General features: G+C 51.4%; 6 protein-coding genes across 6 annotated transcripts; 2 read left to right on the top strand and 4 right to left on the bottom strand.

Annotated features, from left to right (window-relative positions):
- The first annotated feature begins 26 nt into the window (after positions 1-26).
- On the top strand, positions 27-1,690 carry BU24DRAFT_401916 (uncharacterized protein). Its single transcript, XM_033525510.1, has 3 exons — positions 27-358; positions 498-593; positions 696-1,690. The coding sequence occupies exons 1-3, from the start codon at positions 191-193 to the stop codon at positions 1,386-1,388; spliced, it is 957 nt and encodes a 318-aa protein (XP_033377551.1). The 5' UTR covers positions 27-190; the 3' UTR covers positions 1,389-1,690.
- A 26-nt stretch (positions 1,691-1,716) lies between these two features.
- Positions 1,717-4,304, bottom strand: BU24DRAFT_428747 (phenylalanyl-tRNA synthetase beta chain). The gene is made up of 5 exons (XM_033529556.1): positions 3,769-4,304; positions 3,554-3,710; positions 3,397-3,506; positions 2,309-3,344; positions 1,717-2,192 (listed from the first exon to the last, which is right to left on the bottom strand). Exons 1-5 carry the CDS (start codon positions 4,081-4,083, stop codon positions 2,071-2,073), a joined length of 1,740 nt encoding a protein of 579 aa, XP_033377550.1. The 5' UTR covers positions 4,084-4,304; the 3' UTR covers positions 1,717-2,070.
- Positions 4,305-4,836: 532 nt separating this feature from the next.
- On the bottom strand, positions 4,837-6,407 carry BU24DRAFT_358841 (MAP kinase; the record flags this gene model as incomplete). The annotated part of the gene is made up of 3 exons (XM_033524011.1): positions 4,837-4,966; positions 5,023-5,684; positions 5,739-6,407. The coding sequence occupies 3 exons, from the start codon at positions 6,405-6,407 to the stop codon at positions 4,837-4,839; spliced, it is 1,461 nt and encodes a 486-aa protein (XP_033377549.1).
- A 1,389-nt stretch (positions 6,408-7,796) lies between these two features.
- Positions 7,797-9,189, top strand: BU24DRAFT_455749 (uncharacterized protein; the record flags this gene model as incomplete). Its single annotated transcript, XM_033531392.1, has 6 exons — positions 7,797-7,804; positions 7,866-7,889; positions 7,931-8,110; positions 8,239-8,373; positions 8,426-8,682; positions 8,862-9,189. The coding sequence occupies 6 exons, from the start codon at positions 7,797-7,799 to the stop codon at positions 8,966-8,968; spliced, it is 711 nt and encodes a 236-aa protein (XP_033377548.1). The 3' UTR covers positions 8,969-9,189.
- Positions 9,190-10,697: 1,508 nt separating this feature from the next.
- BU24DRAFT_468193 (uncharacterized protein) lies at positions 10,698-11,081 on the bottom strand (the record flags this gene model as incomplete). The annotated part of the gene is made up of 1 exon (XM_033532499.1): positions 10,698-11,081. One exon carries the CDS (start codon positions 11,079-11,081, stop codon positions 10,698-10,700), a length of 384 nt encoding a protein of 127 aa, XP_033377547.1.
- Positions 11,082-12,092: 1,011 nt separating this feature from the next.
- Positions 12,093-12,521, bottom strand: BU24DRAFT_415142 (uncharacterized protein; the record flags this gene model as incomplete). The annotated part of the gene is made up of 1 exon (XM_033526268.1): positions 12,093-12,521. The coding sequence occupies one exon, from the start codon at positions 12,519-12,521 to the stop codon at positions 12,093-12,095; it is 429 nt and encodes a 142-aa protein (XP_033377546.1).
- Positions 12,522-12,857: the final 336 nt, after the last annotated feature.

Genomic DNA, 12,857 nt, shown 5'->3' with positions numbered 1-12,857 from the left:
TCCGACCCACCGACCTACCGACCTGACATGGAGCTACCAGTACGAACCACATGTCGTCAACTTACAACTCCAAATCTTTCCAACATTCTATCTCCCCTCCCCCACAAGTAACCCCTCGAACGCTGCAATGCCCACACCACTTCTCGAAACCCCAGTATTTCCACCACAATAAAAACGTACATACGCAGCAATGATAACATCGGGCTTCACGAATGCGCCCGTATCGCAATTCCTCGTCTTCGCTACTGTCCTCGGCGCGCTCGCCGCCAGCTTGACCGACACGAGGTACCTGATACATATACAGGTCGTCCCGCACATCTGGGGCTACGGACAGTTTTGGAGGTTTCTGACCTGGCAGGTACGTTAACATTTGCAAAATGTCTGAAATTTGGGCTTGCTTTGGCGAGGGAATGGAGATTGCGATGAGAACGGGATGGATTGGAAGAGTTCGAGGGGTGTGTTAGGGAGAACTGGAGCTGATATCAGATGTCTTGCAGATAACGTTCACGAATTCGACGGAGGTACTATTCGCGGTACTTGGTTTCTACCAACTGCGCGTCATCGAGCGACTATGGGGCAGTAGGAAGTTCGCCGTACGTTTCCCCCCTCCACCCCACCATATCTCTCTCTTTTCTTCCCCAGAGCAATACTATTTCTACAGAGATGTACGAAACATATCTGACGCAATTGAACAGTCCTTCCTCATCTCCACCCTCCCCTACACAACCCTCCTGCCACCCCTCATCCTAACCCTCGTCCTCCGACCCTTGACATTCGGCCGCATCAACCACCTCCCAGCCGGCCCGACGCCCATCATCTTCGCCCTCCTCGCAAACTACTACGCCGCAATCCCGTACACATACCGGTACCGCATTTCACCGTACTCCTCCTCTCCGTCCCCCTCCTCGGCCCCCTCGAATGCAGGACAATCTGGGCCGACAACGGCGGCGGCAGGCGCCAGCGCGAGCAGCATATGGCAGCGCAGCATAACGCTGACCTCGAAGTCGACGTCGTACCTCGCGCCGCTGCAGCTCGCGCTCTCGCAGTTTCCGGGCTCCCTGCTCGCCGCCGCGGTGGGCTGGGCAATCGGCACCGCGTACCGGCGCGACGTGCTGCCGTACGCGACGACGGCGTGGCGGGTGCCCGGGTGGATCGTCGGGGAGGAGAGGAAGAGGGGGTTCGAGGGCCTGCGGGCGAGGCTGGATGCCGAGAGGGAGAGGGAGGGGGGCGCGTCCGGGTTGGCGAGTGGGATTCTGGCTGGGGAGACGGGCGAGGCGGGCGAGGCGGGCGAGGCTAGGAGGAGAGGTGCTGGTGCGGGGGGACAGCAGCAGCAGCAGAGGAGGACGCTGGGGGAGATGGTCGCGGAGCAGTTTCGTGGGAGGGGGTGATCTGATCTTATCATGTCTACTCTTAGGACGAGCGTGTTATTTACGATTGCAGAATTGGCGAAAGAAGATGATAAAAAGAAAATCGGGAGAAGAAGCACAATCTGTGGAGCATATTGTACGATAAAGACCATAGGAAACTATACCTCGCGCAGCGGAACAGTCCAATAAATACACGGGACGAAACTTACATTTTGAAAAGTGTAACTACGCACAACGTATCGCGATCACAATGTCTCTGTCCTATCATACACATGTTTCTACACGTTATGGCCTTCATCTTCCCCTCAATCAACGTAAAGCGAAAAAAAAAGAAGGCATGGGACGTAAGTGTTTCAAAAAAGGTATCTTTATCTATCTATCATCCTACGGTTTTTTCTTTTTTGTTCATCTTTTCATTTTTCGTTCCTGCCTTTTCTTTCAGGCTCCAACATCCATACATAGATGCATGTGCACTTCGGACGCTTCTCGATCCTTCCAGAGCATTTCATTCATCGCAGGAGTAGCGGGATCAGTATCATAGGAAGACCTCGAGGTTGAATTCCAGCGTGCTGACGGGGTATCTACGCAAGAAAGGAAAGAATACGTTAGCGTTCGTCCTCTTGGTTTACTTCTCTTCTTCGTATTTGAATCTCAACGATAGGTAGGGGAAGGTGTCAAGGGAAACCAGTAAAGGGAGAGAAACTTACGAGAGCTCGAACTTGCGCAGGACGGAGGGGTGCAGGATGCCGAAGACGCCGATAGTGTGGTTCTTGCCGCCGATGTTGAGCTTGATGGCTGCGGAGTGGCCCTTTAGGAAGGTTGGGTCTGTGTTTTGGGGAGGATCTGTCAGTATGTGTACATAGAGATGGATGCGTGTATGTGCGGTGAAAAGTGGAAAGATAGGATTGGGATTGGGATTGGGAATAATTTCTTCGTCTTACCTTCGACCTCCTCGATCCAGTACCCGTCCAGCTTGACGTTCTGGAGTCCCTCCTCGCGGGTGATGAACGCCGACTTGAGCATCGCCATGATGCGGTCCAGCAGGCCGTGGATCTGCTCGAACCCGCTCGTCTTGCCCATGAAGGCGGCGGCGAAGTGTCGCTCGTTGCGCGACTTGCGCTCCTGCGTCAGGTCGACGTAGCTGACGTCGCTGGACTCGAACACCTTGATGGGAACAGCGTGGTGGCGGTTCGAGTTGATCGTCTTGAGCAGGCCCGGGAGGAGTGACGTCCGCACGATCTGGTACTCGACCGTCTTGGGATTGGCGAGCGTGATGGCCGTGGTGCCGTCGTCCTTGCGGTTCAGCCAGTCGAAGTTCTCCTCGCGCGAGCACAGGATCAGTGGCATGACTTCGTTCCAGCCTGCGGCGGCGGCTTCGAAGCGGACGATGTCGCCGAGCTTGTTGATCGGTAGGGGGGCGGCCACCGCGGCGGACTTGTTGGGGTATACACGGGGGAGATTGTTGAAGCCGTATGCGATGGCGTAATCTTCCATGACGTCGGCCTGGTGGAGGACGTCGGCTCTTGTGATCGGCACCGAGACGTCTAGGTACTTCTCATCGGAGCTGGATGGTGTGACGGTGTAGCCCATTTTCTCGAGGAGCTTGGAGATCTCGGGGGGCGACAGGTTGAGTCCTGTCACTTCGTTGAGATATGTCACTTCGGCCTGCATCTCCCGGGGTCCCAGGTTGGGGACATCTCTTGACTCGCGGTTGTGTGGTGAGTCAACGTGGATAGCTTCTATCGACTCTGCGTATCCGCCGAACATGGCAACTAGTATGTGATTCACAATCTCCACCTTAGTCTTGTCCAGGGCAGTGATTTCGATCAGGACATTCTTGGTGTTGAGCGTGATTTTGCTGTGGTCTCCGTTGATGATGGGTGGTAGAGACAACACTGTTCGGTTTGCATCATATATGACGGGGTATACGGGAGAATCGCGGATGATGTGGAGGTAACGACCGAGATGCTTGTCTTTCTGCTAGACGTCAGCCAGTGGAACTATCATTCGGCGTTTAGGGCATGCCTACCTCATAGAATTCCATGAGCTGCTTTCCATTCATCTTCTGGGTCTGGTTCAGAGGCACAAATTCGATCTGTTCCGGTGCAAGCGCCTCGTATGTGTAAGGGCCCTTGATAGCTGCCACACGTCAGACTTTATCCTTGAAGTAGTAACCGTAGCCTTACTGTCTAGGTCGTGCGTTCCAATCGAGACCAACGTGCGCTGGCGGGCAAGATTCTGGTGGAGTTTGTCCTGTAACGCAATGAAGGAATCATATCTCTCTTGGGTGAACTCAATGCCGCGCAGCACAACACCTGAGATCAACGGGCGAATTTTGGAAGTCTGCCTAGCCTTTAGCAACCAATTCCCGCGGCGAGCCCTATGCATGTTGTGCGCTTACCTCTTCTTTCACGATGATGGTCTCCGGTTGTCCATTGGCGGGTGGAGTAACTGTCCACTTCGGAAGCTTCTCCTTCTCCAAGAAAACTCTAAGGTTCATGGCGATTCCCTCGAAGCATAGCATGTCATATCGATTCGCGGGGATTTCGATCTTCAACTGCGGTGGCTGCGCAAGGTCTTCGGGCTTCTTGCTCTGGCTTGTGTCCTCGTCCAATTCGATACCGAATTCGAAGCATAGCTCGTCGAATTCCTCTGTCGTGTACTCCTTCTCCAGCGCCTTGAAGAGCGCCGCCTTGTCTACTGAGATCGTCGGCATTGTGTGTGAGCGCGTGTAAGGTGGACAGTGACGAGTTGTGTGGATTAACTTTCGGTGGTGGGGTAAATTTTGAGGGCGATATCGCAGGCCTCCGGTGGGCTTCTGCAGGCGATGATGATTCGGACAGGAAGTGAGCGGGGACGAGCACAAATCACCAGACAATCCGTGGGCTCTCGTTTCCCAGTCTCCGTATGATTGACTTTGATTCTTCAAGTAACAAAATGTTTTGGAGTCATCGAGGTGGACAATCCATGGACCGATAAAATAGACTAGTGTCGAAAGGGGCTAGTGCGGGACACTCATGTTATAGTTACATACAGTGTGAACAGTTGATTAACCAAGAGACTGAATATAAAACGTCCATGCTAAATAAGAATAATAGTTCATAATGTGTTTCCATGTTCAGAAGTACGTTGCTAATATGCAACACTATAACAGTGCCGATTTCGAACGCCTTTCAATGCCGCGAACATACAAATGACGTCTGGCTCACCCACACGTTTACCCAAACAGAGTTGTCGAAGCTGCTCGTAGCCAAATGTGACGGCTGCGCAGATTGACTCGCTCAATGTAATGCTGATAAAATACCTTGCTCCCCAAACGGCTTGAAATGAAGTGCTAGACTGCCGTCTTTCCCTTAGTCTATGTCCAGCACACGACCCTAGGTATATGATGACTGAAGAAAAGTAACGGAACATTGCATGTAGACCAGACACTGATCGAACTATGACAAACGAATAGAAAACTGGGATATTAGTCTTTCCAGTCCCAGACTTGTCTGAGGAAGTTGCCCATGTTGACCTTCTTCGCCTTCATTTCGACCATCCAAGGGTGCTCAAGCATTCGCCAGGGTGTTGCACGACGGGGACAGTCTTTCTCGAGGCTGCGGCGTAGTTAGTTACTGACTTCACTGGGCGAGGGCTATTAAGATGTACGTACCAGCATTCAATGAAGTACTTGAAGTTCTCACTCCATCGAATATTGTTTTCCGGCTCGTCTTTGAGTTTGGGAATGGGTTGTCGAACGATGTATGTGAGCAGATCGATAAGGCCAGCGCGAGGGTTCATCTCGGTGCCGTCGGCGGGGAAGGGGAATCGATGCTGTGCCACCTCCAGCAACGTGACACCAAGACTCCAAACATCACTGGTGATGGTATAGCTCTGTCCAGTGATGCGCTCCGGAGCCATGTAATAGGACGTTCCAATGAAGGTGTTGGCGTCTCCCTTAGTCCCAAACTCGCCGGACACGCCAAAATCGCAGAGTTTCACCTGGCCATTCCGGCATAGCAGAATGTTGCTTGGCTTGATATCTCGATGGATGATGCGGTGGCCATGAAGGTACTTCAAGCCGTTCAAAACTCCTTCAGCAACCTTGCCGAGAACCTTCTCTCCCGTTCGACCTCCTAGCTTCTTAACTTCGCGATAGACGGAGTCCAGGGAACCTCCTTCGCAGAACTCCATGGCGATACTGATGGTTCCCGTGCTGTCGTCCATGAAGGCACCGTAGTAGCGGCAAATCTGGTCACTCGCACAGTTCTTGTTGAATTGGAGCTCTCGCACAATCTGCTTCTTGACATCCGGGTCGGGGTTTGTGGTGATTATCTATTGCATCTGGTCAGCATGGTAGCCCCGATCAGGGGGAAACAAGTCACGCACCTTGAGGGCAAAAACGGTCTTTCCGCCTTTCAGTTTACACCTAGTGACGGCACCTCCGGCACCTTCGCCGAGGCCGCCTTGTTCCTCGATCATTCCCGAGGCGCTGGCAGCTCTCCATCCAGCGTCGTCCAAGTCTTCCACATCAAGAGGTCGGCCTTTCTCGGCTGCTAATTTTTCAAGATCGGGAAGTGGTTGGCTGCTGTTCTCCCTCTCCATCGACGGAGCTTCATCGCTTCCGCCCTGCGATATCGCAGAAATAGGGTCTGATGATTGGTTGGGTCGTTGTAAACCTGGGAACCCCAGTTGTGAGTATGATGATGCAGCGGACGTTGACCCATTTGCCTGGGCCTCGCCGAAACTGCCGGACCGCGAGTGTGCACTTGCATCACTGGAGCCCCCGGCAGAAAGGCCGGTGCCGATTTGTAGAGGTGGGAGGATTCTGGCGTGGGGACGACCCTCGCGGGGAGTGTGGTTCGAGCCGAGGGGGGTAGCTATCCGTAGCTGCGGTGGCGGCGGGCGGGCAAGAGGCTGCTGGTTGTCCGTTGCGCCGTTCACGACGGGGCGCGCATTCGATGAAGGGATGGAGAGACCGAGGCGAGGTGTACGTGTTCCACTGTTGGAGCGACCGCCCGGGACGGGTGGACGGAGCAGTGGTGCTGGAGAGGACATGTTGGTGAAATGCGATGTTGGAGTGGATCTATCGGCAGAGGGTTGCATCTATATCTTTGCGAGGGGTGGGAGAAGGCACCCAGAGTGGTAGGCGAGGCTCCCGAAGCTGTCAGACGATATGGCGGTAAGGCGAGATTGATGTAACAGAGTCCTGTGACGCTGGGTCGGAGAGCAGAGGTTTGCGACTCGTCGAAGCTTGCTAAGCTCTGCAGGCAGGCGATCCAGGAAGGAGGGGAAAGGGTTGGGGATGGTCTAGGGTTGGACGTCGAACGCTCTTTGGACCCAGCACAGCGGATACTACCGTCAGCCGAATGACGCTGACCGACTATCTGGCAAAATATCTCAAACTGGTTCTGCGGAGGACGATGGGCCCAGGAAGGGTGAGGACAATGGGCGATGGCCGGTGTGGGCGTGGAGAGTGAGAAGGCGTGGTGTGCGTGTGCGTGTGCGGTGTGGGTGTGAGTGCTCAGGCGATCGAGGTGACGTTGCTAATGGGGGGGGGAGGAGAGGGAAGTGATCACGGGTTTTGGGGGGGTGGGAAGTGGGAAGAGCGGAAGCGGGCAAGTGGGAAGGAAGGATTGGACTCGAGACTCGACAAGGCAGACCAAGCGAGAGGAGAAAAAGAGAGACGTAGGAGGGTAAGAGGTAAAGAGGTGGAAGAGTTAGGAGAGTAAAGAGTAAAGAGTAGAGAGAGGAGAAGAGGAAGTTGAGTCAATCTGAGTTTCAGGATTTGGGGTGGGTGGGTTGGTATAGGTAAGTAGTAGTAGAGTGGAGTAGAGTAGGTGAGGTGGTGGAGGTGGTGTATACTGTACACTGACTGTATACTATCTAGAGTATAGTAGTTGTAGTGTATAGTGTATAGTGTATAGTGTATAGTGTGTACCTAGGTAGGTACCTCGTAGTGTGTAGTGTAGTGTAGTGTAGTAGTCGTAGTCGTATTGATTGTCCGTTCGGTGGTGCACTACTCTAGTGTACTGGAGTATTGTAGGTGGTGACAGTGGTGTATAGTGCCCTCGTACTCTATGTAGTTGTTGTAGAGTAGCGGAGAGTTGTAGGAGCGAAAGAGGAGAGAGGATAGGAAGAAAGATTGTGGAGAAAAAGATATTGTCCCTGGATATTATTACTGGGGAAGGCCAATTCAATCCAATCCAATAATGCGTGCGCCCTCTCAGAGCCGACGAGATGCTGATACGAGTAGATATAGGAGGGATGGGGCGAGCGAGCGTGTGCAGAAATATCAGGCAGAACGAGAGTAGGGGGCGAAGGGACAAAAGAAGACTCTCTGAGAGAGAGAGGATGAGTGAAAAAAGAAAGAAGAGAAAGGAAGAGAAAAAAAGTTATCTAATAGGGAAATGGATTGCAGTTGTATGGACGGAGTAGGCCGTAATAATGAGAGTGTGTGTGTTGGATTCGAAAGGCGATGATTACAGTTGGTTAGTAGACACACACGCAGTGTAGGCTACCTACACGACAACCACCTATGTATGTATGTATGTATGTATGTAACTACTGACTACTTGCAGTACTCCATACACACTCTGTAGTTACTGCAGTCTACCTGCTAGTAGACTTTCGACCCGCCCATGGGGGACTTGCGGCGCAGCTTCTCCCCCCGTTTTGCTCGCTCGTTCGTTCGTTTGGCATCGTAACCTCCCTTCCGCAAGCGCTGAGGGCCTGCTTAAGCGTCGTGACTGGTCTACTATGTACATGACTTGTTTCAAAACCCACCCCACTATTCAATCATTGACAACGTAGGCCTTCCTTATTCGAGACTACCCGTCTACAGCTGTGCGCAGGAACGGAGTAATTATTACTTGTAACTCGTACGCAGTATAATGGACCTGTTCTCGTCGAGTACCAGCCGTAGCCTGGAACCCGGCCATAGGGGACTGCTCCTCGCTCTCCGCCTCCACCGCAAGCCCAGCCAGCCAGCCAACCCTCCACCATCATCCCTTACTGTATGTATGTACGCATCTGTTACCAGTATGTAATTATGACTATCCTACAACATCGCATAGACCAATCGCCGTGTCCTTCTTACGTTGGGCAATGCAACCAGCAAGATATTATCCCCTCAGGCATCATGCAGGAGGCCCCCAATACACAGTAGTTTTCCAGAGCAGGCCCAATGCACCCAGCAGAGCAGACCCGATGCAGCCCCCAGGATATCTCAGAGTAAGGCTGACTCCCATTTCGTCACCTCTTCTCGCTCACACCTCTCTTGGGGCACAAGGTACCGTATCTTCCGATCTCCCTCACCCCTGGCGACCACGAGGTAAGCCCCCTAGAACGATGTTCTGCCTGGCCAATTGAGCCACCCGGCAAGCCACATCCCCAAGCCAGAGATGCATCGAACATCCAGAGAGTGCTGCGGCTGACGTTGGCATCATGAGAGAATCGGTCACTATCAACCCCAGGCTGCGTCTGTCCAACACGCCTACCAACGCTCGAAAGCTATTGACGGAGAGGCGAGGAAGATTTTCGAACTCAAGCAAGGTAGACTATTGGTCGCTGCTAGTCATCGTACGGCGTACGGAGTAGTGGTGCGTGAGAAGCAATAGTAGACTGCAGCTTCTACCAGCAGCAATTCCAAGACATTAATTGGCACAGTCGACGGCGATACAGCGAGCACTAGGCATTCGACACTGGGAGCTTCCCGGCCGGCCACTACATCCTACCCACTATGGGGCAAAAGCAATAAAGCTCACCGTCGTTCTCCTGTTTCAAGAGGCGCTGGCGCATTCGCTGCCGTCTATGCCAATCTTGAAGAGGTGCAAGATCGTCCCAAGTTAATAAGAGGCGATCAATAATGATAATGACAAGAATACATTAACATACCACCAACACACCGCAAGCCTCCTCCATGCATATCGATTTATGTTTTGGAGGGGGAATGAGGGACCGAAAAAGGGCACTGGCGCTTGTCAGAGACGCTTCGGCCAATTACATGCTGGACTTGACCTGACTAGCCTATACTAATCCCAACTGCGCCGCCCTCGAGATGTCCATTTTTAGAAACAAACTTCGACATCATCATCGTCCTCGTCGTATTATTGCTTTCTGTAACGCTCTATCCTATTAGTCCTCATTGTGTTCCTTTATCGCTATCGAGATCTACCATGCTATGTCTTCTACCGACGAAGCGCCATTGAAAGCTAGTCAGCGGCTTTTCCAATGCGCCGCCCCATGCGACAATTGCTTTAATTAACCCAAGCCACTTCCAGAAACCTCATCGGCTGATGGGATCATCCCCATACCTTACTAGTCAACTTCAATGTCTATGTGTAACCTAGAGAACTCGCGGGGAGAGACGGGGATTTTCGATTATTGTCCGTTGGAGCGAGCACCAAGTACCGGCGGCGATATCCATTCTCAGACTCATCTATCCCATTCCTAGAAATACGCCATCGATTTCTTGAAAACGGCCCTTCTCTTCAAAGTTAAATCTCGATGTGGAAAAACACGCAATGTCAAAATGCCGTAATCCATCGAACCCATTTTCAGTTCCCTGTTTGGGAAGCTCGGTACAACCAAAACATTGCAGCATCGGCGACACTCGGATATTGACACTGCAGCCACGCGAGCGACACGACGTTCAAATTCTGCGCTTTGTCGTCCATAAACATATGCAATGCCTACCCGCATCGTTCGGCGTCCGTTCATCATTGCTCTGGTGGTTCTGCAATCTCCACGCTGTGTGACCTCGCCCTTGCATAATTATATTGCTGCGTTTGATCATCCTTCTACTTGCGACTCGTGCATATATTGAAAGTCTGTTTCTTGATCAACCGTCGTACAAGTCAATCAAGACATTACTGACTATGTTTGATCCAGCTCAATTCTGATCTGCCATTAGACATCATTCCATCGTATAGAAGCGCCTAGCTGTGAGCGATAGGCCTTATCTGTTCACATGTAATCATTCTAACAATACCCATTGAACACACATGTGATCGTCATTGCATGCATGTACGGAGTACACGAGTCGTTATCTCCCACTGATATCACTATTGCATGATCAGAGCGTCGAGAAACGCAGAACAATGAACGTCATATCGTGTATTAACTGCTATCGAGCGCTTCCCAGGCACTGCCATCTCTCTCGATATATTCTATCCGACCTCATACCTAATCCCAAAAAGCAAAGATCCACCAAAACTCCTACATACTCGCAATGACACCGCCCAGGCAGGTCAGACGATTTCCCATTCATAAACCTCACGTAGCCCGTACATGACAAAGACCCAACAGTAACAAAGAAAGGCAAAGGTATCAAACCATTCATCCGCTTCATTTCACGCACTTACAGGAGGCGCTGCAAGCCTGCACCTTCTCGTCCTTGAAGCGGCCGAGGATACCGTCGAATTCGAGCTCGCCGTTGTGGTCGCATTCCATGTTCGTGGAACACTGCACCTCTGGCTGTCCGGGAGCGAACGGCACGACATCCTTCTCGGGCGGGCAGACTACCTTGAATTTCGAAAATATATTCAGGCTACCCAAGAGACCTCCATCGTCCACAGGCTCAGGGGCGGCTTCGACTTGAGTTATGGAAATGTCGAGGGCGGGTGGAGCGGCGGCGGGTGGAGCGGCGGGTGGAGCGGCGGTTTGAGCGATGGCTGCGGCGAAGGCTGTAGTCGCGGAGCAGGCGAAAAGAGCGGCGTGGAGGAACTTCATGGTGGAATTTTGTGCTGGTGGGCTTTTATGGATTTAAGAGGATGAATGGGTGGGCGGTGGTGGATTTTGTAGTAGATAGTTTTGTAGTAAAAGAAGGTTTCTTATAGCTAAAGAAAGTAGATGGTGCAATAGTGTAATGACTGAATGCAAAGACTGAATGTTGGTGAGTTGTAGTGAGACATCGTGGTGAATGGGGTTCTAACCTCCCTTTATAGCGTGCATCTTGGAGATAGCCAACAACTGGGGAAGTCTTCTAATCTTCAGTGTAGTTGTGCGCATTGCCAAAGGGGTGGTTTTGGGTTGTTCCCGTCACGCAAAACCTTCATACGATGCCCCCGTCCGAGCAGATCTTCTCTCTTGTGAGGCTCCGTCCGAGCAGATCCCTTTTCACAAAGACATCCGTCCCACGGATCTTGTTAGAGTCCAACGGTGTCCGGATATTTTGGCGCAGATAACAGACTGGATAGAATTCACGAATCTTTTGTCTCTCTGTTCTGAAGACTCGATCTAGATTCGTGTATCATCATCCTCTATACGGTGTTGTCGTCGATTCAAGTTTCACGCAATGCAGCACTTACTCAACTGTTGAATATAATTTGTTTGTTGGAATTAATTTCTTGGATTTCTTTTGCAATGAAAAGCTTATTTCGTTAAATGAAGGATTGACTGATCTATTGATGCATGAGTGGGTGTTGTCCAGACGACATAGAGGTTCGATCGGCAGACTAACTACATCAAGAAACGATACCTCGTCTGGTCGATAACCACAAGGATAATTTTGCAATAGATTCTATTGTACTTCTATCCAATGTTTAAATCTCTTGAATCCTAAATCCTAACCCCAGTCTAACTCCCAAGCATACACTAGGCGTTGCGCTCTCAGCTTCTTCCTTTTCCGTAGTCGCCTTCAATTCCTCTAAAATTATTGCTAGACATCAGATACCCATCGACTATAAACCCTATACTAAACCCTCCTCCCCTTCCCTCCATGCAGAGATACAAGCAGCTCTCTCAGTGCCCTGTGCAATGACAATGCGAACATTGTTCCCACTTCAATGCCTGTTCCCGGGGATCTTCATTTTTGTCTGTTGGCTTCCAGTAATGGTTACCATTCCAATCGCATCTGACGTGGTCTACGCACTTGACTGTTTTTCCGGGCGCCCATTCTGGCTCGCTGTATCCATCGTCACAGCCCATGCCGAAGCCCCAACCGAAACCCCAGCCTCTAGCATTGAGTTTTCTGTCTTTGGACAACAAGCCTCTGGCGTCGAGGTTGTCGCCCTGGTAGTCTGTTGGCACAGTGCTTGGTGTAGATGTGGCGGGCACACTGGCTGTATTTACTTCTGCGATATCGCTGGCTTCGCCTCTGGGAGTATTGATCACCGCAGCGAAAGTAGTGGACGCGGATAGCGCAAGAAGGGTAGCCTGGATGAGTTGCATAATGGATGTTGAGTGCAGAATTGCTTTGGTTGCTAGCTAGTATGTGCAAACGATGTTTGTTGTGAAGGAATGTCTGAACTGAGAATATATCGGTTCTGTAAAGAATGTGGGTGGTGCAAAGACCGTTGGAAAGACTGAATGATAGTGAGTGTGGTGTAATGTTCTCGCAAGTGGTCTTCCTCTCATTTTATATGTGATCTTGAAAAGAGCATTTTACAACTGAATGGCCTAATTTAGAAATTCCCCAGGTATCGGAATAGACGGCACCCATTTCTGGAGGAGTATTTTTAGATGCGTAGTCCGCGCAGATCATAAGGCATCTTCCGAGAAGATCTG

The sequence above is a fragment of the Aaosphaeria arxii genome (genome assembly GCF_010015735.1).
Source record: "Aaosphaeria arxii CBS 175.79 unplaced genomic scaffold BU24scaffold_14, whole genome shotgun sequence".
NCBI lineage: Eukaryota > Fungi > Ascomycota > Dothideomycetes > Pleosporales > Aaosphaeria > Aaosphaeria arxii.
This window is presented reverse-complemented; position numbering and strand designations above follow the sequence as displayed.

Bases quoted from the DNA above. Each gene is read 5' to 3' on its own strand.
- BU24DRAFT_428747 (XM_033529556.1), bottom strand. From the start codon at position 4,083: ATGCCGACGATCTCAGTAGACAAGGCGGCGCTCTTCAAGGCGCTGGAG. The intron at 3,507-3,553 runs GTAAGGCTACGG...GACGTGTGGCAG, and splicing joins TGGAACGCACGACCTAGACA to CTATCAAGGGCCCTTACACA. The intron at 2,193-2,308 runs GTAAGACGAAGA...CCCAAAACACAG, and splicing joins CTGGATCGAGGAGGTCGAAG to ACCCAACCTTCCTAAAGGGC.
- BU24DRAFT_401916 (XM_033525510.1), top strand. From the start codon at position 191: ATGATAACATCGGGCTTCACGAATGCGCCCGTATCGCAATTCCTCGTC. The intron at 359-497 runs GTACGTTAACAT...GATGTCTTGCAG, and splicing joins GGAGGTTTCTGACCTGGCAG to ATAACGTTCACGAATTCGAC. The intron at 594-695 runs GTACGTTTCCCC...GCAATTGAACAG, and splicing joins GGGGCAGTAGGAAGTTCGCC to TCCTTCCTCATCTCCACCCT.